Genomic DNA, 25,498 nt, shown 5'->3' on the forward strand with positions numbered 1-25,498 from the left:
TGTCCACATTCATAACATTCAATTTTAAAGATTAACCACAATTAACCGTTGTATTATTTTTGTATTTCACAAGATTATATTTATGTTTCTTGAGTGTAATTAACCTTTTGTAAATAAATATCTTCGAGAAATATTTAGTTGTGCTAAATTCTGTTGTGATCCAGGAAAATTGTGTTAAATATTTATAGTGCATTTATTATATTGACAAAATGTCCGCAAGTGATCCTGACACCAGTGAATCTTCCAATCTAGAACCACCTTTTTCGCAATCAGATTCGCCATATAGTTCACCATCTCAACAAGTTCCGCAGTTGGCTAACTTCTTAACTGTGCTATCGTGTGCTGATACTTTATCTATTAACAATGGCGGTAAGTTTATTATTGTTTAACAGAAATTCTGCAGTATAAACTTAATTTCGTCTTAAAATTAAAAATCATATGCTACGCATTTACAAGTTTTTGGAAGTTATATCAGAATTTAGGAAATAATGCGAAAGTTCTATATCTTGAAGTATAATGAATACTGCGTATTCAGTATATATTTTTATCTAGCTTGTCACCTCTTAGGCATAAGGTGATAAGTTGTTTTCCCAACTTTTGTTATTCGTAATATTACTATAAATTCGCATCAGAGATACTTCACAAACCTACAGTGTTTTGTATTTTTTAACTTTTAATCACTTGTTTAATTCTCTAGTTGTGTCCCATTAAGTATATATACACAAACTGCTGTGCACTTCGTTTCCCTTCAACCTGCAAATTTCAAAGTCATATATATAAGAATTTTTTTTACAAGTTTTATTACAGCACAAAATGGACAAATAAAAAAATCGCCACTCGTGAACATGATTTGGTGTTTCAAATTTAAAATTCTTAAGATGTTTTAGGTATAATCGTTTTGTTTTATTTACTACATAATGGTATTGATTGTCTGGAACTGATGAACTAAACCCAACAGATGATCATCATCATCTTGTAAGCTGGTAGATGCCCATGCAAGGTGTAGGCCTATTCCAAAAATTACCACAAACACAAGTCTTGCACTGTCTGCATCCAATAACTTTTCTTACTATGTTGCTGGTCTACTTAGTAGAGCAAATAATTTATACCTCACAGACAATATTGACATATTTAAAAAGAATAGTAAAGTTTTTTTTTTAAATCTCTTTATGCTTTATCAGATACTGGTGGTATTAGTTCTGGTAGTTGAAAGATAAGGCAATTCTTTGTGGATTTTAAATAGTGGTATAACTAGCACAAGATAAAATGTTCAATAATTGTACCGTAAATGAATATTATCATCATTTCTGTCATAGCACATCCACTGCTGGATATAGGCTTTTGCCATAGATTTCCAATAAGTCCAGGTGGAAGCAGTTTGGGAATAGTATATTTTATCTTTAGTAGTAAAAGTAAATTAAGAACTTTGAGTTTTAACTTTAGTAATTTTGATTGTAGGAAAACAACCTTATCTACGAATAGTTGAACAACCACAGAATCATTTTAGATTTCGATACAGAAGTGAAATGCTTGGAACTCATGGTTGTTTATTGGGGAAGAATTCTGGTTCAAACAAAACAAAAACCCATCCAGCTGTTGAGGTGATTAATTACAATACTTAATTTGGTGTTAGATATTCATTTAACTGTATTATAAAATTATCATATATCCTATATATCACTTGTGTAAGTCAGGAAAAATATGCCAGATGAGTCTAATTTGGTAAAACCTAGAAAATAATTGCACTCCTCCATTGCATCCTTCAATGTAAAATGTGTGTCTAAAAGGTTTCCAACTCCACCCTGACTCAAGAACTCAAAGACCCCTTTTTATTTTTAATGTTAAATTATGTTTCAAAATATTGTTTATATATTTACATACTTTATTTTTTATTTTTAGCAATACTTATAATTAGTGATTTTTACCTAATATTAATTTATTTGACAATGAACAAAATTGATGGCAAAAGTATGTCCATATATACATATATAAAGTACATACTTTAAAACAAAAAAACTTTACAAAATGGACTGTTGTCACAGTTCCACAGCAAATCCCATCTCCAGATTTTTTTTTACCTTGACAATTTAGCCCATGTTAAATCATATATATGCATTAAATATAAAGATAAGTTGAACTAAGCCCAAAAGACTTGTAAACTCAACCATTATTCTTTTTTTTATATATCATTTTCAATGCTTATTTATTGTCTTAAATCATCATCAGTCAAAACTTGTGCATGCTAATTGTCTTATTGTATTTTTAGAAAGTGTAATAATGATTATTCCTGCTTAACATTAGTCATTTGTGCTAGTGGTTTTTTTCTAAACCACACCAAAAACACATTTAGTGTAGGTTGTTCATGGGAAAACTAATTTCATATCCAAGTGTTTGAAATTGACCACTTTGGGAATCCCAGATATTTATCATATAGAGTGTTAGTATGCTTTGGTGATATACTTAGTCTGGCCCTAAATAGTGTTATAATTAAAAATTAACAAAATATCATTTTTGAATTTGGAATCTATCATTTTTATAAATGTTCATTGCACTTTCTTGTTTTTGAAATATTAAAATGGAGTGGAGTGATAAAGAGAACCAAATCGCTGATTCATGATTGCATTACATGTAACATAAGGTATGTCATACAATTTTAAAAAATCCTCCATATGCATGGTATTAGTCAAATGTTTGTGTACTGAACTGTTGAAAGGTACTATAAAACCTCTATTTGTGACAAAAAAAGATTTGGCCGTCTACAAAGTGTATGTATAAAGTGACTAAAGCAGTAAGAGAAAGAATATGAAGAACCATGTCTCATATATTAAAAGATGACTCAGGACTTGCATGCTCCTTTTTATAAAAAAAGAGCCATTTTGTCACTAATTGAGACTTGACTCATTTGGAACTTAAATTTGTTTGAGATGACAATGACAAACACATGTTTGACAAATGTTATAGACAGTTGTGCCTTCCTAATGCCCAGGAGTTTTAAATAACTATTTCACCTTACTTTTTTTATCACAGTAGTATTATATATGTTATGCAATGAATAGACTGAAAAATGTCAGAGCTTATGTTTTGATTCTAAGAAACTTAAGTAGTGGATCAACTGTTAACTTTTTTGCATATAGCAACAAGGAAGTTGTTCCATTTACATTGTATATTATATCAATGAACAAGAAAAGGGATATTGAATGATTAGCATGCAAAATATAGGATGTTATCAATGTAAAGATAGCAATGTTATAAAAACAAACAAATGTATATTAACACAAGTAGTAATATTTTCTCTTTTCACTTTCCATTTTTGATGTTCAGCAGAAATAATTGTATAAATGTAAAATATGTTTTTCTTGCCAGAAAATAATTTTATGATAATTTGTAGTTAGTGAATTATTCCGGGCAAGCACGAATTAGATGCAGATTAGCACAGCATAACAATTCAGATGAACATCCACACAAGTTGCTGGAAGATGACCAAGACAGAGATGTCAGTGCAAAGGTTCCAGAGCATGGCAGCTATAAAGTTGGGTTGGTAAATTTTAAACTGATTTAAAACTACATGCATGCCTTTCAGGGCACAGACCTATTTGAAAGTGATATACCATCATCACAGTAAAGTTAATCGGAGATCCACTGCTGAATGTAGCTGTACTCTGTAGATTTCCAATAAGAGTGGCATGAAGTTGCCAGCATCCAGCATCTTCCGATGAACTTAAGATTGTTTGTCCACTTTGTAAGTAGACATCAAAAGCTACACTCGACGGTCCATTGTCACTATTTCAAAATTTAAGGTCCCAGTGGACATGTGTTATGCATGCTATGTGATCTGGCCACTGCCACTTAAACTAGCTACTCCACTGGGATATTTAGGTTATTTCATTTGTTTATGGATCGTTTCATTTCTGATTCGATGTCATAGAGACATCCAGAACATAGCCTATTCCATGGCCCGGTGAGCAATCGTGAGATTGCCAATGAGACCTGAAGTGAGAAATCAGTCACTTATAACAAGTCGGTTGTAGATTTTTTTTTAAATCATTCAGGGATTTTAGATAGTGAAAATGGATCGGTGCATAGCTGAAATTCAAAATCATGCTCAGTCTCTAGTAATCATAACATATTAATGGCTTAAAAATTGTTACTATTCCTAGTATTGTTATAGTTAAATTGTTGTGAAAATTAGGTGTTTTTGCAATACATTAATTATATTACACAATTATTGATGCATATTGCGGCTTATCAAACCCTTATCCTCATAGAATAGTTTTTGTTGGCTTTACTTGTTATATATTAATATTCTTTATATTTTTATTACGTTAGATTCCCAGGAATGGGTATCATACACACGGCGAAGAAGGATGTCCCGCAACTATTGTTTAAAAAGTATGAAAGTAAAATGAAAAATGCTTCGGACTACGAGAGAGCGGTAAGACCAGTATCAGTAAAATTGCTCAACATTTAACAAATGTTGCAAATATTTTAATAAAAAACAATGAACTGACTTTGGAGTGTAAGAATTTTTACATTTATCATTTTAACAACTTTAGTCCGATATCATTATCAGACTTGGTATTTGATAAACAATCTTATTTGATAGTCCTTTAACACCTTTTCACTCATTAGTTATTAGTTATAACTTATTTCTGTTTTAATATTATTGTAGAAATATGCTTAAACATATTTTAAAATAGTTCATAAATAACGCTAGATTAGGTTAAGGTCACTTGTATAATTTTTACAATTCAATTACATGTGAGATTGTGCATCAATATTAAAAGTTATAAAAATTATAGACTGGTTAACACAACATCCTGAGTTTTATCGTCCGCACGCAAAAACGGATGTGACAGCTATTAAACATGCATTATTATAAGTTTGAATGATATAATCCTGTACTTCATATTTTATGTTTTATTTGATTAGCATGCGAATAGGGAGTAAGATTTAAAAAAGTTATAACAATTTTAATAGGGCAAACCAAACCTAATTAAATGTACTATTAAATTACGAAAAAATTAAATCATCCAACTGATAGTGAAAGCCCTAACCTTTTAGTCCATCGATAACGCAGGTTTTTCCAATCCTAATTTTTACAAAGTTTTTATGCTCACCGCCATGACACGTTAGATATTGTCTTCTATAATAGTCATGTCATCCGATGGACGCCCACTGCAAGGCATTGGCCTCTCAAGTGGCTTCCCAGGATCTTAACTATATCGTCGGTCCACTTTAAGGGACCTACCTTTACCATTCAATTTGGAATACATACTACTAACTCGTCTCTGCAATGGTAGGAATCTAAATGTTTTCTAATAAGACTACCTAAGGATTGTCGTATGCCTGTCTATGACATAATGATACACGTTTTTCATGTTACATTTTTACACAATACAGCCTTTTTAAAATATGGTGCCTAGTTTCAGCCTATGCACATGCTGACTGTTGTTAAAGAAATATTTTTTTTAATAAAAATATAGCTTGTATTTACTTGTTGCCATTCTCCTTGAGATATACGATACTGAGACCTGCATACGGTTTTATTGTAAAACATTCATGTTTGAGTATTACACTTTACCAGTACGATTTTAGCACCTTTTTTGTGTCTAATATTAAATGTAAATAGTTTTTACCTTGAATTGGTATTTAAGAAGTTAAGCGTTATATATAGTTATTAGTTATATAGTTAAAACTAAACCTTGGGTGTTAACGAGACAAATTATAATACGTTGTAATATTTTTATATCCAGACCATTGTATGCCACTACATATCATCTTCATGACAATTAAAATACGAATATATATTTACGTTTTTTTTACAAATAATTCTGAAAATAAAAGGCCAATAACATAGGTTGTTGAAATAGTAGTATATAGCGGCCCGAGCCTAGGTTCGCCTGGGAGTCCTTGAGCTTCGTTTCCTTAAAAGAGGCTGGCCCTCCGTTTACTGCCTGCGAATACATCTGCGGATCCTACAAATGCAATTTGGGCAGCTTTCTTACTTGACATCAAGATAATCGCTTCATAGATTTCGTCATTTGTTCAAATTTTGTTTTACATAAGGTTATTAAATTGCAAAAATAATTCGAAAATTTAAACCTCTACAATTTATTACAAATAGGTAGAGTCTAATAGCTGGAACATGAGGAATGGCGGCGTCTTGTTATCGCAAGTTGGTTGAAACCACTACTGTTTTGATTAGTTTGCATTAGTTGGCTTTAGGTTGTGCACATGGCCAGTGGTCTGGGAGCGTTCGTGTACCACACTCCGTTCGACACTTTGATCCTGTTAACAAAATAATATTTCAATAGTGTTGCATTAAGCGATGTTCTTCTGTGGCGAATGCGGTATGTTGTTAATTACTTCTTTATGCTTTTAGCTTCGATCGCACTGCGAAAATATTGCAAAAAACATTAATCTGAACATTGTCCGGCTTAGATTCAGTGCACACGATATTTTGACAGACAAGGAGATTTGCCCACCGATTTTCTCCGAACCCATACACAATATGAGTGAGTATTTTGGAAGGAATTCTGTTTTTTTTATGGAAATTATGCTTACGCAAGTGGAATCGTTATGGATTGTTGTAGAATACAGACACTCATTGTAATATAAAGGTTCCATCCCAAATCGCTACAATGACCGGTCTTGCACTGTATCCAGCGACTTGTATGGGCCCAACGCCTGTGGATACACCGCAACGCCTCATAGTAATGTAAACAAATCGACAGGAATTCAAACGTATATAGTATATACTTTTTGTAGTCTTATAAGTACTTGTAGTTGTAAACAAGATTGGGCGTGGTTTTGTGTCACAAATAAAAGTAAATTAGCCGCAAATTTTTAGAGAGTATTCGTTAATAAAAATTCTAAACTTATAACCCATGTCTTCAATCGCCATAGATAAAAAGTGATCACTCTGAAGAATGTTATAAGAATTTAATTTTTCTATTCAAAGTCTGCAGAGGCAAATAGTGATTAATTTTAATATTAAAAACCCAACTTTTGAAAATCCTCTTCCTATATTAGCACTATTTCGTTTATTATATTTGAAGCCATTGATTTTTGTTTAGGGTGTACCCTACATTAACTGGCAGAAAATGACCTGCAGATTCACCCGTTAAAAGATTTTATAGATGATACATAATCAACCAAATGTATAGATATGTAGGAGCTTATGATTTTATTACTTCCTTTAAGTCGCCCACTCAAACGTATGTATCATGTACAAATGTAAACAATGCTTAACTTAATGGGCAAAAAACAAATTAGTGTTCATAGAAAAAAATGTTTCTGTTTTTAATAGTATACATTGTAATAAACAATAATAATAGTTTAACAATATTAATAGTTCTGTAATCTTAATTTACTTGAGTTATATAAATAGTTTACTTTTAATTAGTGTTTTTAATACTTGTTATTATAATTTCAGAAAGCGCTGCGACTAATGATTTAAAAATTTGTCGAATGAGCAAATGCATCGGTCGACCGAAAGGAGGCGACGATGTGTTCATATTCGTCGAGAAAGTTAATAAAAGTATGTATTTTTTATATTTGCTTATTTGCAGTTTTATACAAAACTGTTTATTTACGACTAAAAAGCTCTCTGAAAGATGTTATATCAAAGAAATTGGTATTCTAAAGATTGTTTATCGATACGTGCTTAATAAATTTGACTTTAAAATGTTTTAAATGAAATTTAATTTAATCAAATTATCAACGTCATTTAAGATGTAGGGGACGTCCATTGCTAGACACTGGCTTCTGAAACGTCGGTCGTCATCCGGTGTCGATTTTTTCTTTCACAATTCGATTGTTGATATTATATATATATGTTTTTTTATGGCCCCCGCTATTGGGGGCCTCTCCTACCCCTAACTTTTTGGGATTAGAGACTTTATTGTTCAATAATTTTTTTTTCAGCCTTTTCTTTATTTATCGCTCTTTTTCACGAGTCACAATATCTTTCATTCTTTACTTTTGTCCTTCACAATATCTTTCGTTTTGCTCTTTTATACCTTCTTTCTTTCCTCGCCTTTTTTCCATCATCTTCTTACTCTTAGGTGGCTAGGTACATTTTATTTATTTTTATTCTTTAATTTAACTTTCATGTAATTTATCTTTATTTACACTTTTTTTTTACTTTCTTAATATATATATGTGTGTTGGTGTTACTGATATACATGGTTCAATGTGTACCTCTTTATATTTAAATGTCACACTTGTTTATACCTCTACCATTGATCGGCAAAGACCTTTCAACTCGCCTATAGTTTGATTGACGATAATTTTTATGGTTACTTAATGTTTCGCTTTTTATTTTTATTTACATGTTTGTTTACTTATGTATTATTTACGGCATTTTACATCAGGCTAAATTCCTATCCTCACTTTTACTCATTATTCTTATTACCTCGTAGTCAGCCTGCAGCCCACTGTAAGACATAGTCCTCCTTCAAAGATATATATGGCGGGATATACCGTAATCGCCACGCTCGGCAGGCGGGGTGGCGATCGCTATTCGATGTTACGGATCGCAATATATCCTATATAATTAATGCACAGTGTTATTATATAAGATTGAATCCCGGGAACGGAACCTACGATCGAAGTCAGCTCTCTACCGCTGAGCTACCCCTTTTTATTATCCATCTTAACTTAATTACATTTTTGAATTGTAACTTATTTACTAAACTTACGTTATTTAGTCCTCGTTATGTATGCGTGTCTTGTATAGGTGACGAAAGACGTCCGCGTAACGTCTACTTGAAATGTTTGAAAGTACCCATTTTTTGTGTCGGATGAATTCCGCCACTAAGGGGTTATAGTTAGTCGAAAAACAAACTTAACGATTGCCAGGAACTGTCCTAAAGCGTACTTCCAAACCACTTGTCACAAGAGCTCTTGTTAAGGTTATAAAAAAATTGTTTGTTATATTGCAGTCCCTATTTTTGAATTGTGTTGATGCATCTACCAGCTTATGGCCGTCATTCGAGAACCTTTTGGCCCATGATTAATTTCTGATACCGGAGGGTAGAATAAATTGTTTTTTTTTTTTTTTTCAGAAAATATTCAAGTTCGTTTTTATGAGCTTTCGGAGAGTGGGGAAGAATGTTGGTCGGCAAACGCCCGCTTCGATCATACCGATGTTCATCATCAATATGGTATCGTGTTCAGGTATGTATATCTTTAAAACTTAAAGTACAATCTTGATTTATATTACATTTATTAATAGAATGATCGGTAAGATAACTAAGTTAGTAAATTTTTAAATTTTCAGAACTCCTCCTTATCCAAATCAACAAATAGCATCGGACGTTAAAGTGCTCGTTGAGCTTCTTCGACCGTCAGACGGACGCACCAGCGAGCCTAGGGAATTTACGTACAAAGCAGAGTACGTCAACTCTATGGCAAAGAAACGAAAGGCCAATTCTTCTTATTCATCTCTCAACAGCAATTCTGGAGGTAACTTTCATAAAGTTCATTTTTTTAATTACTAAACTGCTGTCTAAATTTACGTATTTTTTAAGAATTTACACAAAAAGTACATAAGAGGATTTTTTTATAAATTTTATTCATAAAAAATTTCTGCAAGTGTAATTTATTGTATGTTTTCTTATTTTAGGTTCAATAAATAGCCTAAGCGATTTGCCAGTACCTTTACAAATCATGCATGTAAGTATTACATTATATAAATTGCTTCACCCACAGACTTCCGCCAATATAAATATATAATACACAATGATTTCTCACAGTAATTAATTTTGTATTAGGTTCATTGTAAGGCTTAATCCCAGCACGCCTTATGGTTTATATTGATGTATAATGTTTCATAGTGATAGGTGTTTCAATTTACTTTGTAGTTTGTGTGGCATATGTTGTTTTAACTATTTATTATTTTTCCTTACGTAAGAAAGAACCTCTTGCGTTAACGAAAATATTAAATAAAATACTGCCTCACTGCTTGTGCTTAGCAATTCACTTTCTATTTATTTTTAAATAATTTATATGATATAAAAAAAAAACATAAATTAGGGCCACAGAAGTATACTATATATATTCGATAATGTGAATAGATTACATTCTAAACCGAATTTAAACTATATTATTTACGCATGTTGCATAAATAATACAGTTTAACAATAACCTATTTTTGAATAATTTTTCAGCATAAAAACGAACTCTTATCAGACGACGAAGTCATGAAGGACCTCAGTTCATTCAGTATACCTGTAAGTATTTGATAAATAAATTAGTTAAAAAGCTATTTTTATTGTGTACAGAATTATAAACACAGCAGATGGCTTACTGGAGATCAAAACGCAAGCTAAGCAGGATGACATGCATTTCTTAAACCTCTGTTTATCAGTCTGGAAGATCGTGTAAATATCCGACTACCTGTTCGAGAACAAGTTAACAATAGGGATCGGATAATGATTTGTTTTAGTTCTAATTTAGACTCGGGAGGAATCACCTCGCAATAATAGTTCTAACTTAGACTCTGAAGGAATCACTCCCCCACTAATAGAATTCTAATTTAGGCTCGGAGGAAATCGCTCCTCACTAATAGAGTTTTAACTTGAAATCGGGGGAATTGCTTCTCATTATTAATAAAGTTTTCACATAAACTCGGAAGGAATTTTTTTTTTAATAGATTTCTTACTTATATTCGGGGGGAACCGCTCGCGAAGACTCCGCTTCCTGAAGACATTGGAAGGTTCCGTAGCTCTCTGACCGTGAGAAGAATACATCCAGAAGCTGGCCTAGGGCTCAAATCTTGTATCTGCTGCAAGGCCGATTTTTTCCTTTTGTTGTTTTTCTATTGGAAAGCGACCGATCAATAACTTCTTTATAGTAAACAATAATTAATTTTAATGTTAAGTATGTCTATTTTATCGTTCTTGAAAGCTCTAATTTTCCGAAGAATTTCCCGAAGGGGTTTTCCATACAATAAATGACGGACTATAAACTTTATACATTCACCATTTTAAAACTCTTACATGTATAACCAAACACCTTTTCTATAATAATGCTTATAGGTACCTCAGCCTGTAGCGCCTGCATCGAATGATTTACTGATGGCGGAAGCTATACTTTACAATGAGTCTGCATGCACGCCCAACCAAAATATTGGCCAGCATTTCAATATGAATCTAATGCTGGGGCAGCCGAGTATTCCGGAACCTCCGGTGTTGCATTTCAACTCATCGGAAATCGAACGCTTGCTCAAACATAATTCCAATATTTCTATAGAGGAGAAAAAGCAGTTCTGTGAAGCCGATTGGACAGGTAAGCAGGTCTTTTTGTAATTTTGATTTAGAATTTATAGTAGTGTCAGGCGCGATAAAATAGATTGGGGAATTCAGAACGTGAATAGAAATTCGCCGCAGATCGTTGGTCTTTTTAACGTTAATTCATCATCATATCAGCCGATGGACGCCCACTGCAAGGCTACTATGACCGGCCTTACGCTGCCCGCGTCCAGCGATTTATTTCTATCGTGACTATGTCGTCGGTCCACCTAGTGGACGGCCTAACTAATTGGCGTCTACCGGCTTGTGGTCGCCAGTTGAGGAGTTCGACGCCCACGGCCGTCAGTTGCACGAGCGATGCGCCCCGCCTACCGCCACCAACGAGTTATTCTTAGCTATGTCGGTGATCGTGGTTCGTCTGGGTTATTTTAATTTCTGTCTCAACCATTACTCTCTCGGTGACCTTGAGCCTGCTTTTAACGCCCGGCACAAAATTAATTAAAATCGATTCATGTGTGAACATTTTCTTTTAACCCTTGGTTTGGTGCCCGTCTGTCGTGAACGATTTTAAAAATGATAAATGTAATATTATTTTTTATGATCCTATGGCGTGCAGTACACCCGGAGCAAACGATTTTGAACTGTATTTAAGGTGATTCGACATTATGTAGCCTATTTTATTTCGGGCAGATGTAGCCCGCACGCACCCGGGGAGTTACAGATATGTCCATAGATTGCTGATAAATTAATAAGTCGTAGCTACCAATGGTGAAGAGTTTAAAGATTTGTTACCAATAAATAGCTTAAAGTCGTTACTTCGAGATATAAGATCCTCCGGTTTTTTCGTTAGTTAATTTCAATAACTAACAAAATTTAGAGCTGCTTTAATTATATTATTATTATTTTACTAAAAAATATTTAATCAATATAATAAAGCATTATTTTCTTACTCCAATGTTTCAAATGTTAAATACAATATATACTGTCATGTATCAAACTTATAAAGCACTTATTACCAGAAACATGAGCAACGAAAAATTAGTGTTGAATATTTTTTATTTTATTTTCAGAATACTTCAAATCATATGGAGACAGCGTAACAGATGGGGTAATATTATGATTAATATGTCACTAACATTACTCATTATTCAGATCTCACTATGATAAGTACAGTAAAGTAATGAATATATTATATCCATTTAGTTGCCATATTAAAAGTTTATTAGTAAATAAAGTAGTATTTCATGTAGTGTTTAAGTTTTTAACCTCGAGTCATTCCATTAAGTGATGTTAAACATACTATGGCTGCGTTTCTAGTGGAAATGGAAAAAATTGAATAGAGTATAAAAATAGCTTTGTTATGTCCTAAAGAATGTTTTGTAGTACAATCAGCGATGAAAATAACATTTATTTGATTATTTGTATTTGATTTAATGAAACAATTGTATTTCACTCAATTGATAACATTTCTTTTTTAAAAAAAGTTAATGTTCAAAATACTTCTATTAGACACAACATTTATTTTGAAGGTAATTTTGTTTTAATTTGTGATTACATTTTGTTATATGTGTACATTTATTTTAGTGAGTGTTGTGTTTTTACAAATGTAAATAATTTATTTAGTTGTTTTCCAAATTGTTTATCAAAACTATAACTAAATTATAATCGTCGAATAGTGTTAATGACGAATTTTTAAACGCACTTTTATAGAAAAATTGTAAGAAATAGAAATGTCCAAGTAATAATTTTTATATTTTTTTATTATTGTTTCCTTATGATAAATAGCATCTCAGTACCCGTGTTGCTAGGTTTTTCGATTTAATTGAAACACTGGTTACATTTAACAAGATCATTGTAACAAAGCACCAAATCATCATGTTGCCCTTGTGTAAGTCTGTACTTAACACTTTCGTGCAATTACAGTTTAACTAGGAAGTGTTGTTAAAACCAAAATCTTAAATTCTTCATTCTTTTGTTCAAGTCAACAGTGTCTGATGAATGGAATTGAATATTAAAGTATTTTGTATGTTTAGGTATAAAATTAAGGTTAACTAGATTTGTAGTAGTTCCGTATCTTTATCTTTTAAATATTGTTTTTGTTGATATTTATGATCAAAAAATCAGAAAAGTAGGTTTATTGGTTTGATCTTTTAATTTGTTATGATGTTCCTTTATACATATATAAATAAAGAGAAGATAATTTTAGTTCCTTAGCCATTTAGGCATATCTGCTTTAAAATCTAATAATATGTGATATTTGAAAGTACCTTAGTTTATAAAGAATCTTAAGGCAGGGTTTTGATATATTTTCATTGTTTTTAAGGCAGTAAATTTTGTTTTAATTTTATATTTCTTTGTGTATTGTTTGAGTAATAATGTTTCTTTAAACAATTTATTAACATAATCATGATAAATCTGACGATCTCTATTTTCATTCTTAAAAGGTTTTCTTTAAAGAAATTTTTACTATATTTTAATAAACATCCGTATAATCGAATCTTTTTCTTTTATTAAATACCTTTTGTTAATATTTTTATTTTATTCTTTGCTTTGTTATGATTTTTTTTTTAAATTCTGTATATGCCAATTCAGAATAGTTAGCCTGGTAAAGGTTGCAGAAATGTAAAACTTGAAGAAAAAAATTATGTGGTAAACTGGTTTCTACATAAAAGAAACATGTTAAACAAATTTTAAACAGTAAGGATATTTTCTACACGTATATTTTGTAGTTATTGTATAAATGGTATTTTATATTTATTATTTACTTGGCTTTATTACGATTTTGTAGATTATATTAATTTCGTCAAAAATTTAGTTTAGTGTTAAGTGCTTTTTTTAAAAAAGTATTAATAAGCTAAAGCAGAGACAGGCTTTTCTACCTGTTTATGTTAAACTCAATTAAATTACTTTTCAATGAATTTTTTAAATTAATTTTGGCTGTCAAAAAATCGCATGCGGCCCACAATAGTTTGCCGGTCCCCTGATTGGTACCCCTTGGGATTATGTCAGCTTTCCAATTATTAAAGTTATAGCATTGTTATTAAATGCTTTGAAATAATGTAGTATTAGTTTAGTTTCAAATTAATATTCATCATGAAATTTCCAACAATAAAATATACGAAGTATTCATAAGACTAATTATAGTTTTATATTAAGTTAGATTTTGTTTTTTCTAGATGTCCGGTATGGAATTTATAAGATTGGTGCCTGACTCCGCCCGCCCACGCGTAAGTCATTTTTAACCTTCAAACATATAGCGTATTACATTTATTGCAAGGGACACGTCACTTTGGTGTTTTTGAAAAAAAAAACGACCAGTACATGAATTGTGCGTTAATTTTTTTATTCTACCAGTCTCTCATGAACTTGATGAAGTTCGACCTTTTTGATGTAGGTGTTTTTTTCGTTGTTGCTGAAGAGTAAACCTCGGTGAAACGTTCCAGTCTCTCTCTCTCTCTCTCTTCAGCTCTTTATAAATTCTTCTCGTTCTTACTCTGCTTTCTTGTGATTTTTCTTTCGAGCGGCGCTCTTTTTTGGGCATCTAGTCCCATGTATTAATAACTAATTTTGGTGGCCTCTCTAATTTTGAGAAGCGTCTTTAGGGATTAATGTATCGCGATCGGATAAAGCGTAGTTTAGGTCAAGGGAAATTGCTGGATGCGTTCAGCACAAGAGCAGCGATCTTTGGAGGAGGTCTGTGCCATGCAGTGGGCGTCTATTGACTGATATGATGATGATGATTCTTTGATGCTGTTTGCGTTAAGAGTTTATATGAACCTTAATTAAACTAATTTTTGTAATGTTTCGTTTTAATTTTTTTTTTGTATAAAGTTTCTAAATATCTATGTTTAGTTCATAAAATATAATAATGGTCACAAGTGTTCTTAATTTGCAGACTAAAGAAAACGTGCACGAGCCGAAACCAAGTCCCATCTCCAGCGAAGAGGACCACGTTAAAACGAACATTATCAATAAAAAGAACCACGAGTATACCGCTTTCTATTCGACAAAAGACGGTATTGAAGTCAAACAGGTATCCATAAATAAAATATTACAAAGGTTTTTTTTTCGAAATGCATAAAAAATAATGCAATTTTTACATTGTATATTTGTTACACCGACCATGATACCGTTCAATCAGCTTAATATCTATAAATTTGTACGATAATTAAATTAATGTTATATTTTTACAAACAGATCGTGAAGGAGTTATGTGAAATGATTAAAAATAAAACTGTTCACAAAAAGCAAGTTGTTAAGAGTAAACTGGAGCGTCTCTTCGAAATGCGACTTTCTAATGGAGATACGTAAGTTTATTTTACCTTGTGTAAAAAAAAAGTTAAAATTATACACGGTTTAGAGATTTTAGACTAGTAATCACAGATCGGCAAGTTTAAGACACCCATCCACATAGTGGAGAGATGAAGAAGGTCGTCGGAAGACGCTGGATGCAGGCCACTTCCAACCGGTCTTGTTAGAAATCTATGGAGAAGGCTGACATCCAGCAGTGGGCGTCTAGTTATAAATGATGATAAAGCTATAATTCGAAAGTATTGCTGAAATAATTTCCACTTTACCAACTAACAATAATGGACGAGTTCTTTTATAGATTATGATAATATAGGTGACCGGACGTCCGCACTGTATGAGAAGTAACAAAAACACATTCACATAGTTTGTAATGGATCATAGCTAATATTATTTTTAATTATTCATAATAAGGTAACAATTGTAAGCAATTATAAATTCTAGGTCTAATTTATTCTCTAGGTCTAATTTATTCTCAGAATAATAATTTCCCAAATACAGTGTGTGAGATATATTTAACAACATAAACAGGACTTTAGGTGAACGTCCTACATTGTGTTTGCTGGTTCGTGTTCTACACTCTAAAATCTTAAACCCCCGCGGACATATTCTGCGCGCTAAATAGCCAGCTCACTGCTATTTCAACTCATCAATTTGCGGGACTATCATGTTACTTGCGTTCGCTTTAATCACCTCATCCTTCATTTGATCTCTGTAATGAAATTCCTCTCCATGGCTCGTAGAACGACTGTGAAATTGTTAATTAAGCCCATAATGAGATACTGCGTTTCTGCGCCTTTGGTAGCTTCGTTACTAAGGAACTAAGAAATGCTTTTGACTCCTATAGTACAACCATTTTAGATAATAATAAATTGACAATGAGTATGCCATACTCGATTATCTACTGGATAAACGAAACCATTGTACCTACCTTCAAAGTATTTAATGTATTTTGACAGATTCTTGCACATGGTGTTGACTTGCAACCAAACCAGTTTGGAGTACATTGTGAAGCTAATCCATAGTATGAAACTTACGCACTTACTGAACAAGACTAACAACCAGGCGCAATCGATACTGCACCTCGCTGTTATTCACGACCAGCCCAAGCTCGTCACTTTCCTCGTTTCTAAAGGTAATTAATAAATAATTTTCTTTTCATTACATTTTTAATATTTGAAAAAAAAAAAATTAATGAATTAATTTAATTTAAAATAAAAAATTGGAATTTCAAAGCGAAATACAATTGTGTAGAGATACGTAAGTATTGTTTAATATTTAAATTAAAACGTAGCACCAAAAATAAGGCTTATAAATGCCATTGAATTACACAATTACTAACTACATCTCATATCAACATTTCAAAAATAAATAGGGGTATAGATAGTGTAATACCCCATGTATTAAGTTCTTTTATCGCACTGACCACGTTTCTAAATTTAAAAATTTTAGCAAACTGCAATCAAATATATATTTGAAATATCTGCAAAAAAAAACAATAAAGAAATTATATCTCAATGAAATTATCTATTGAAAACGTCTAAATGAAAGTGGAAAACATTTGTATTTGTTACAACGTTTTAATAATTCGTTCCTATTTGTTGTCAGCAGTCTAAAAGACGTTTTGAAAGAAATATGAAACAATAATATTTTTAAAGTGTAAACGAAAATAAAAAGATAACTGCCGTGAACTTATCTAGAGTCACAAATAATCCTTTGAGAGTCTCATATCGTTCGCTTGCTGTAAGTTTCTATAATACCTACTGTGACAAGTGTACTTTTATTCCTGATTTTCAACATGTAATTCCACTAATTTAAAGTTTTCGTAATTTGACTATTTGTGATTATGAAATTAAATTATGTTTATTAAGTTTAAAATGTAAGTTAATGTTGCAGCACCAAGAGTTTTTAATTGTGATAATTAAGTAAAAAATATCCAGTTCCGCTGCTTCCTTTTTACTATTTTTAGACACAGCACTCGCATCCATCTATTTGTTGTGTATATTTCTATCTGAATGTTGCTATGTAGCATTTTTAGCATTGATAAATACAACTAATATAAAGTAGTTGTTTCCTAGAGAAGAGTAAAATAGATAGTGTATTATTAAGCTTTAGTGCCACTTAACATTGTCAGGGATGGTAATAAAGAACATTAAAAAGATGTGGAACATGATATTTTTCTATTGGAACTATTTTGAAATACAAGAGAGAAGTACATAAAAAAGTCTATAACATTCTAACAGAATTAAACTATTTTATTTATGTGTCAAAATATAGCAAACTTGTTGTCCCTCACCTAATTTGTGAACTTAATGAATGTCCCCTCAATCATCCTTGTATGTGAAATTTTATGTTTCATTCTTAACTGACCTCTACGGCGCGAAATGATGAGATGATAATGATAATGGTTTTATAAATATCTATCAAGAGATATAAGAGGGGAAAATGATACTAAGTTAAATCATTTTTATATTGTTAAAAAATTGCAAAATCTTTAAAAAAATATTTATGAAGAATATATTAATTCATTGTTTAAAAGGCATAGAATAATAAAAAAGTGTTTTTGCTATATCAATACAGACAAGATGTATAGAATAATATTGATATATATTTTATATTCGTTTTCAGGCTGTAATCCAATGATTGAAGACAATGAAGGCAATAATGCAATACATTATGCTGTTATCTGCCAGATATGTTTGGTCCCGTTGCTAGAAGCTATCAAAACCTATGATGTCAACTTCGATATTAACGCTTATAATAATGGTATGTCTTAAATTATGAAACATGTAAAGGTACATATAGCATGTATATACATCAATATATTCCGCCTGGTTTGAAGTTATAAAAATTTTCTGAACCACTCTTTATTTTTGACGATGTTCGGAAACGATGTCGTCGTTGTTTTAGCCCGTGGACGCCCACTGCAAGGCATAGGTCTCTTCCAAGGTTGGCAAGTTGATTGGCGATCGCATTACGTTGTATTACAGTACGCAGAGTATGCTGCTACCAATCCTTTAGAAACTTGCTAGCGTTGGCAATCCTATATAATTAATGTGAAAATAATGAATTTAAGACTATATCTCATGGAAAGATGGATATTATAAACTTTGGGGGAAGAGATGTTGTTCCCAACAAATCAATAGAAGTAAGGAATTAACAATAACACGCGGTTACATGGAAGTTCTAAAACAAACTATATAGTTTGCTTAAAAATAGGACTTTATCTCCAAATTGTTTGGAAGTAAACCAACATTTAAGACTACTTTTTATGTGTGGGAGCATATAGAATAGCATGATGAGCGATTTTTATAAATAAGTTAAGCTATAGGTTATTATATAATTTTATTGTTAAGTATTCAATATTTTTGTTATGATATTTACGTCAAAAATTTAATATTATTTTTTGAATACTAAGGAAATATATATCCCACTTAAGTTATAAAATTTAATATGCCACAAATCGTAACATCTACAACTAAATAGACTTTATTAAATATCGTTATAATTTGGTTAGAAACTCAAATCTTTTTTACACGATTTTCAAATAACGCGGTTCATTAATAAGAATAAATACACGATTTTTTCATTCTAGCACTAATTTCTAATTTGACAAAGCTTAGAGAAACACATCTATTCAACAAAAAAAAAAATATCTGGAGAATTACGAAGTTCTTTAAACCAACTGTTATGATATACTCTTACATATGTAGATAGCATTTTTGCTCCAGTCCAAAACAAACTCGTATTTTTATTTACACCATTTCTTTTTGTAAACAACAATTAATCGTTTTTGTGTCACAAATTACTTATGTAATATGGATTTGTTTATTTCTTCTTTGGTACGGTTTTTTAGGAAAATATTTAGTTTTTTTCATTCTTCGCGATTTTTTGGAAATTATGAATTTATCCCCAAATGTATAAGGAATGCAATGTGTCATTTTTATTTTTTTTTCTAAGGAACGTAAATACCGTGTATAAAAATAGTTGGGCGTGTTAACAAAATCGTCCCTTAAAATACGCACTTCGGGCAGCCACACAGCTTGCCCGCCTCTTTATCCGGCGCTGTTAAGGAAAACAAGCGCATGATTAAAGACGGTAGTACATGTGTAAAATTGTAAACAGACAAACATACGGCGCTGCACTTGGCCGCTATATACGGATCGGAAGAGAGCACGCGCATACTGTTGTCAAACGGCGCGTCGCTGCAGGCACGGGATAGCGAGGGCCGCACCGCGTTGCATCTCGCTGCCTACGACGACTGCGCTCCCGTCGTGCGTGCCATCGTCGATGTTGCGGAACTGGTAACCGTCACTCTCGTAATCTTACAATAACAGATATTGCCCTGACGACTGGCAAATTCGAAGTGGTAGTGGACAGGCTATACCCGGAGAATAGATTCTCACTGAGGTTTTCTGGAATGGAGACTATGGTTTATTGTGCTATTTTTATATGTATGTTTAAAAAAAACTTTGTTTAAAAATTTGTATTGTTGTTGATTTCTAGAGCGATATCGATGCTGTAGATGGTCGCGGCAACACTGCACTACAGATCGTTTGCGGCCGGGCCATGGAACAAAACTCTGTTGAAATTGTAAAATTGCTTTTAGACAAAAATGTAAGTTACTGTAGTTTTTCATTAATTTAATAAAATATATTTTATTTATTCGGTAGGAATATTTCTTAGTGTAGTAGATAAGATAAGGCGTATTTTTTAGTCGCTCCCGCTATCCACTATCTATTGCAAATTTTTGGGACGTTTTATCAACCTTTTATTAATTATTTACATATATTTTTTTATTTTTAGGCTCTTATATCATTAATTTAAGATCTATCATTGCTCTTCTTTCATTCTACAATTTTCTATCATTCCTTTCCATACTAATTTCCCTTCATTCGTCACCTCACTTCCTTCGCCTCGTTCCTCAAATATCAAAGCTCTGGTTTATCACATTTGTTTACTTAGTTTATACTTATTTACTATTTTACATTATTATTATTTTGTTTTTCTAACATTTGATTCTATTACTTGTAAGCTAAGCTAAGGTGTTGGTGTAGAGCGGGCGTTCATTACGTTTGGGAAACGGGCGGGAGACAGTTACTACTCACACAGGCTTGTCTATGAAGAGCAATGATAAATTAGAAGAAACAACGTACAACATTTAGCAAAAGAAATAAACACTTGCTCATTATACTTTTCTGTGGGCTCCATAACACCTGGGTATGCTTTTACAATAAACACCAAAATAAATTATTATTAGAGTACATCAGAATTATCATGCGATAAATTTAACATTTTCAGTAAATTAATAACACCATCTCTTGCGTTGTGACAGTTTAGGGATGACTTGCTCTAGCCACTGTATTAGAGATATTTGTAAGTGATTATAATGAAACAAGACTGTGTTTGTCTGCTCGGTAAGGACGCTTCTGGTATCCTCGAAGCATTATTGACTTGAAGCATTTCATTAGAATACATAGTCTTTTTAGAATAATATATTACCTAAAATGAAAAAGATAAATTGAAAACATGTTCCATCTTTCTAGTGGTACAATCCTTTTATATCATTACTTTATAGACGAGGTTTCTTTTATTAATATCATAATATCAAAGGAGAAGAGCGTCTCCCCCACACACACACACTCACTTTCTCTTGCACTCGCTTTGTAACTCTCTCTTGCTGTCGCTCGCTCTCCCTCTGTATCACTTGCATTTCGTATAATATATAATAAACGTTGACCATAGTGTTCAGCATAAATAATGTTATTATTAATCATATCAGGCAAGTCCCTACAAGCATGAGGGCAACAATCAACCATCTTGGAGGTTGGCACGTGATAAACCGGAACTATACCAAATTATTCAGAAATACTTGACACCACAAATGCTATGCGAGGATGAAATAAAATCAGAGCCTGAAGACGAAATGGAATCCGCAGATGAGGGCGAAGGAGTAAGTACATTTTCAATTATTATTGATTGTTATGATGATTACAAGTCAGATAATCATTACAAGTGCGTTCTCCTTTCGTTATGTAACAAGATAATAAATATGTTATCAACATTGATACAACATATTTGTACATGTACACAACTAAAAAAAATAGGGTATGTCCATATTGACTTCCAACGCTCTATGAGAAACTGGTTAAACCAAAATTTCTAAAATTAAATCTCTTAATTCCTCATTGATAAATAATATATTTCTTTAATGAGTATATACAAACATAATTCAAAACATAATAAAAATAAAACGTAAAAGGGCATATTATCAATAAACGAATATTTAAATGATATAAATCCTTGGCAATGATATCGCTTGCTTATTTTGTTTTCATTTAAGAAATATCTGAATATTAGAAAACATTTATACACCAATATTGTTAAAGTTTTGGTTTAAAGATGTGATATTATGAACTTTTGTTACTGCTTCTTCTACACAACAATAACACCTTGCGAAGCAAAATCAAAAATAAAATAGATTTAAATAAACTGGTGATAAGTCCCGTTAAAAATTCTATTTTTTTTTATCTTCAATAATTATGTCATTCATCAACGTTGAGACACCCAATGCGATGCCCCTATTAACGATTATCTTACGTTAAAAGCGCTACGCAATTCACTACTAGCAACACCTATAGGAGCCCTTCCAATTAACAGTGTTTTGATTTATAGAAATTGCTTTTGTTCGATGGATAGGGATTGTTTAACAAAACACAATTATTTGCGAAAGTTTACATTTAAGCTATATAAAATAGTTTGGACAAATAAAAAGTATATGCTATGAATAATACTAAATCAGAGTTATAAAAGAATTGCTTGCTCCCTTAGCTAAAAACAAAATAAAGATATATTTGACTAACTTTAGGAAGTGTGCAACTATCTCTTTTGAATAAAATAAACTAACGGAATACGCGTATTCAATATGATAGATATACATATCAAAGATCGAAAAAACTTACTGGCGAATTATACTTAATTCTTTATTTAATACATTCGTCGATTATGTTCCTTTAAGATTGAAATTTACATATAACGCACATTATAAGACAACACACGCTTCCCCAGAGTAGATTTTACTCTTTTTTAATTTGTTATACAGGGTAGAGGGTCGTGTAAAAGTTTAGTCAAGAGTGAATGTACATCTTATTTTTCAGTAAAAAGCTTTTAAACTTTCACATCTATTTTTAATCACCATGAGTGATCACTCTGAAATTAGTTTATAAAGTCTGCAGAGACAGTAAACAACAATTAATTTTAATATGTAGGTATCTGTATTTTGAAAATGATTTTTCTTACTTTATTTATCATTATTATTTCTGAACCCATTCTTTTTGAGGTATAGTGAGTGCCATACTTTAATAGAAAACGAGCTATATACTTATAAAACTTTACACCTTATATCTAATTAGCCTTTGGAAGTAGGGCTTTGTACATAAACTGAACGAATTGTATGAATGATATATTTGTTATATATATTAATTTAATTATTATACATTATATATTATCATAAATGTTATTTTGTTTCAGGAAGCACACGATAGGTCTTTGGAGCAGTTAAGTTTATTTTTGGAGGAGGTGTCAAAAGTGTTGGATAACACGGGCGCCTGGCGAGAATTGGCGGAGCGGTTGAACCGAGACTCGCTTCTTTCCTGGTATTCCGCGTCCAAGAGTCCCACACGAACTCTACTTACACACTTAAAGGTGAACTTATTTGTGGTTACAACATATTTATTAATTTTTAAGTAATTCAGTCATTTTAATAAAAAAAATAATATCAATTGTTAAAAGATGCTCCTCATAAGAAGGCCCATGGTCACACAGAGCTCAATGGAGAAGGCTCTGCTAGGTATTAAAGTCACTGATGTAACTACGATATATTCGTCTGAAGTGGCAGTGGTCGATGTGACGTGTGTACGACCGGGCCGTTATGTTCAAAAAGCCTAGCCACGCCGCGCCCCGTGGTGGACCGACGACATGGTTAAGGTAGCAGGAAGTCGTTGAAAGCGCAAGACCGGTTATCGTGACGGTCTTTAGGAGAGTGCTATGCCTAGCATAGGGCTTCTATCAGCTGACAACAACAATTTCAATATTAACTTATATGTGCTATTTATCGGGCTTCTATACTTAAATTTATACAAATAAAACATGCTTACAAATATTAGCCATCACAGAGTTTGGGCTGAGTTATATTGGACTAAAACAAACTAAAATCTTCTCACATGATTTAGCAATCGCTTTTATGCTAATCTCCAGTTTCATAAGCATGGGGCGCTCACAGTAGACGGGGAAATAAATCATTATACTGTTTGTTTAATATAATTCCTAGAAGAAGTTAGCTTAAATTATACTTAGATGCAACCTCACATTCCTTTAAAAAGCCATAGAGGAAGCTATGTTGAGGGTTTTTCTATGAGATCGTATCTGGAAAGAGATCCATAGATAAACAAAAGTAACTGACATAGCTCGGTGGATTGGCACTTCAACTAATGGCAGCGGGCAGGCCACAAAGCGCGAAGAACAGGTGGTAGATGGGAAGTTTACATTCTAGAGTGGAGATCAAATATGTTTGGCAAGTGCAGCGTAATACATCCACCAACCTTGTTAAGGCATTCAGAAGTTGCTGGATGCAGACTGCATCCAACTAGTCTTGTTGGCAATCTATAGGGGAGACCTATGTCCAATGCAATCGATGTACCATGGCTGAAATAATGATGATGAAGGCACTGCCTACATGAAACTTGAATCATGATAATTGAAAGACGTCTAGAAACAGAGTAAAAGGCGTCAAATGGATGCACGAATCATCATAGGATGTCTGGATTCCATTCATAATTCTCTGTTTGATTGGTCAATTATCCAGAGTTCAGTTGGAGATAGAGAAACAGAAGGTCTAAGGTATTCAGCAAACATAGTAATAAAGTAGAAGCAGAAAAAAAGGTGTTGTTTTTATTCCTTAAAGGTTTACTTACTGCAATAATTTAAAAAATAAAACACAAAAACTAGTCTAACAGCAATTCCAATCGAGACCTCGATATTAGTTTTAGTATCACTTTTTAATCAAAGTATTTTTTTCAGGAGTGTGATGATGACATAACTCCAAAATCGCTAGCTCTCCTACTGGAAGATATGGGACAGAAAGAGGCTGCAAATATAATTAGACGCTATATTAGTTGATGAACTGGCCTGACCAAATATTGTATATTTACATTCATTTTATACGTTTTGACGTGCTATAATGCTATTAGCGTTTCATTTGTAAGTTTTTATATTAATGGTTATAAGATGTAATTGTTGTTGGGTCATTTTAGTTAATAACCTCTTTATTACAGTTTTAAGTATTGAAACTTGTCCATATATATATATATATATATATACATATATTTATATATATATATATATGTATGTATAAATATGTATATGTATATATATATATATATATATATATGAAAGCAATAAGCTTATTCTTAAGTACATTCTGAGAACAACGCTCTACTTGCATCATAATAAAAAAAAAGAAACAAATTCTATAATTTAGAATGTATGAAAAAAATAAAAATTTTGATTATATTGATAAGTCTAAAAGATCGAGTTTCAGAAGTCACCTGTTTTCTCTTCTAATTAAAAAATAACTTTTTCTTCACTCTTGAAATTGCCCATATTTTATTTGTTGTAATATAATATATAATACAACAATGATATATGCCGCGGGTACTTTGACATAGGCAATACGGCAATGCTGATCAAGAATAAAAAATAAAACCATTTAATGCCTTATTAGATGTAATGCAAAATGCAAAATGCTTAACAAAGGGGATGTTGAGTTGTAGTAGTTTGTAGTTAAGGTCTTATACAGAGTTTGCAGCGCTAAGTTAAGAGAGGGTGTGAGGGAATTTAACTCGAAGCACAGGATTTATTTGAAATAAATATATTAG

At 32.0% G+C, this 25,498-nt stretch overlaps 1 protein-coding gene across 1 annotated transcript; it reads left to right on the top strand.

Annotated features, from left to right (window-relative positions):
- On the top strand, window positions 1-24,926 carry LOC137931894 (nuclear factor NF-kappa-B p110 subunit-like). The gene is made up of 22 exons (XM_068775419.1): window positions 1-369; window positions 1,459-1,601; window positions 3,389-3,534; window positions 4,327-4,432; window positions 6,383-6,515; window positions 7,436-7,540; window positions 9,069-9,180; window positions 9,284-9,468; window positions 9,629-9,678; window positions 10,173-10,235; window positions 11,043-11,292; window positions 12,326-12,363; window positions 14,432-14,482; window positions 15,151-15,288; window positions 15,453-15,562; window positions 16,523-16,698; window positions 18,192-18,329; window positions 19,689-19,867; window positions 20,070-20,180; window positions 21,346-21,516; window positions 23,094-23,267; window positions 24,642-24,926. The coding sequence occupies exons 1-22, from the start codon at window positions 210-212 to the stop codon at window positions 24,738-24,740; spliced, it is 2,838 nt and encodes a 945-aa protein (XP_068631520.1). The 5' UTR covers window positions 1-209; the 3' UTR covers window positions 24,741-24,926.
- Window positions 24,927-25,498: the final 572 nt, after the last annotated feature.

The sequence above is a fragment of the Battus philenor genome, unplaced genomic scaffold (genome assembly GCF_028537555.1).
Source record: "Battus philenor isolate CCGP_79_NKW_IND1 unplaced genomic scaffold, ilBatPhil1.0.hap1 SCAF_8, whole genome shotgun sequence".
Classification (NCBI taxonomy): Eukaryota; Metazoa; Arthropoda; class Insecta; order Lepidoptera; family Papilionidae; genus Battus; species Battus philenor.

Coding starts and splice junctions, on each gene's coding strand:
- LOC137931894 (XM_068775419.1), top strand. CDS start 210: ATGTCCGCAAGTGATCCTGACACCAGTGAATCTTCCAATCTAGAACCA. Junction 15,289..15,452: donor ACGGTATTGAAGTCAAACAG/GTATCCATAAAT, acceptor TTTTACAAACAG/ATCGTGAAGGAGTTATGTGA. Junction 18,330..19,688: donor TATTAACGCTTATAATAATG/GTATGTCTTAAA, acceptor AATTGTAAACAG/ACAAACATACGGCGCTGCAC.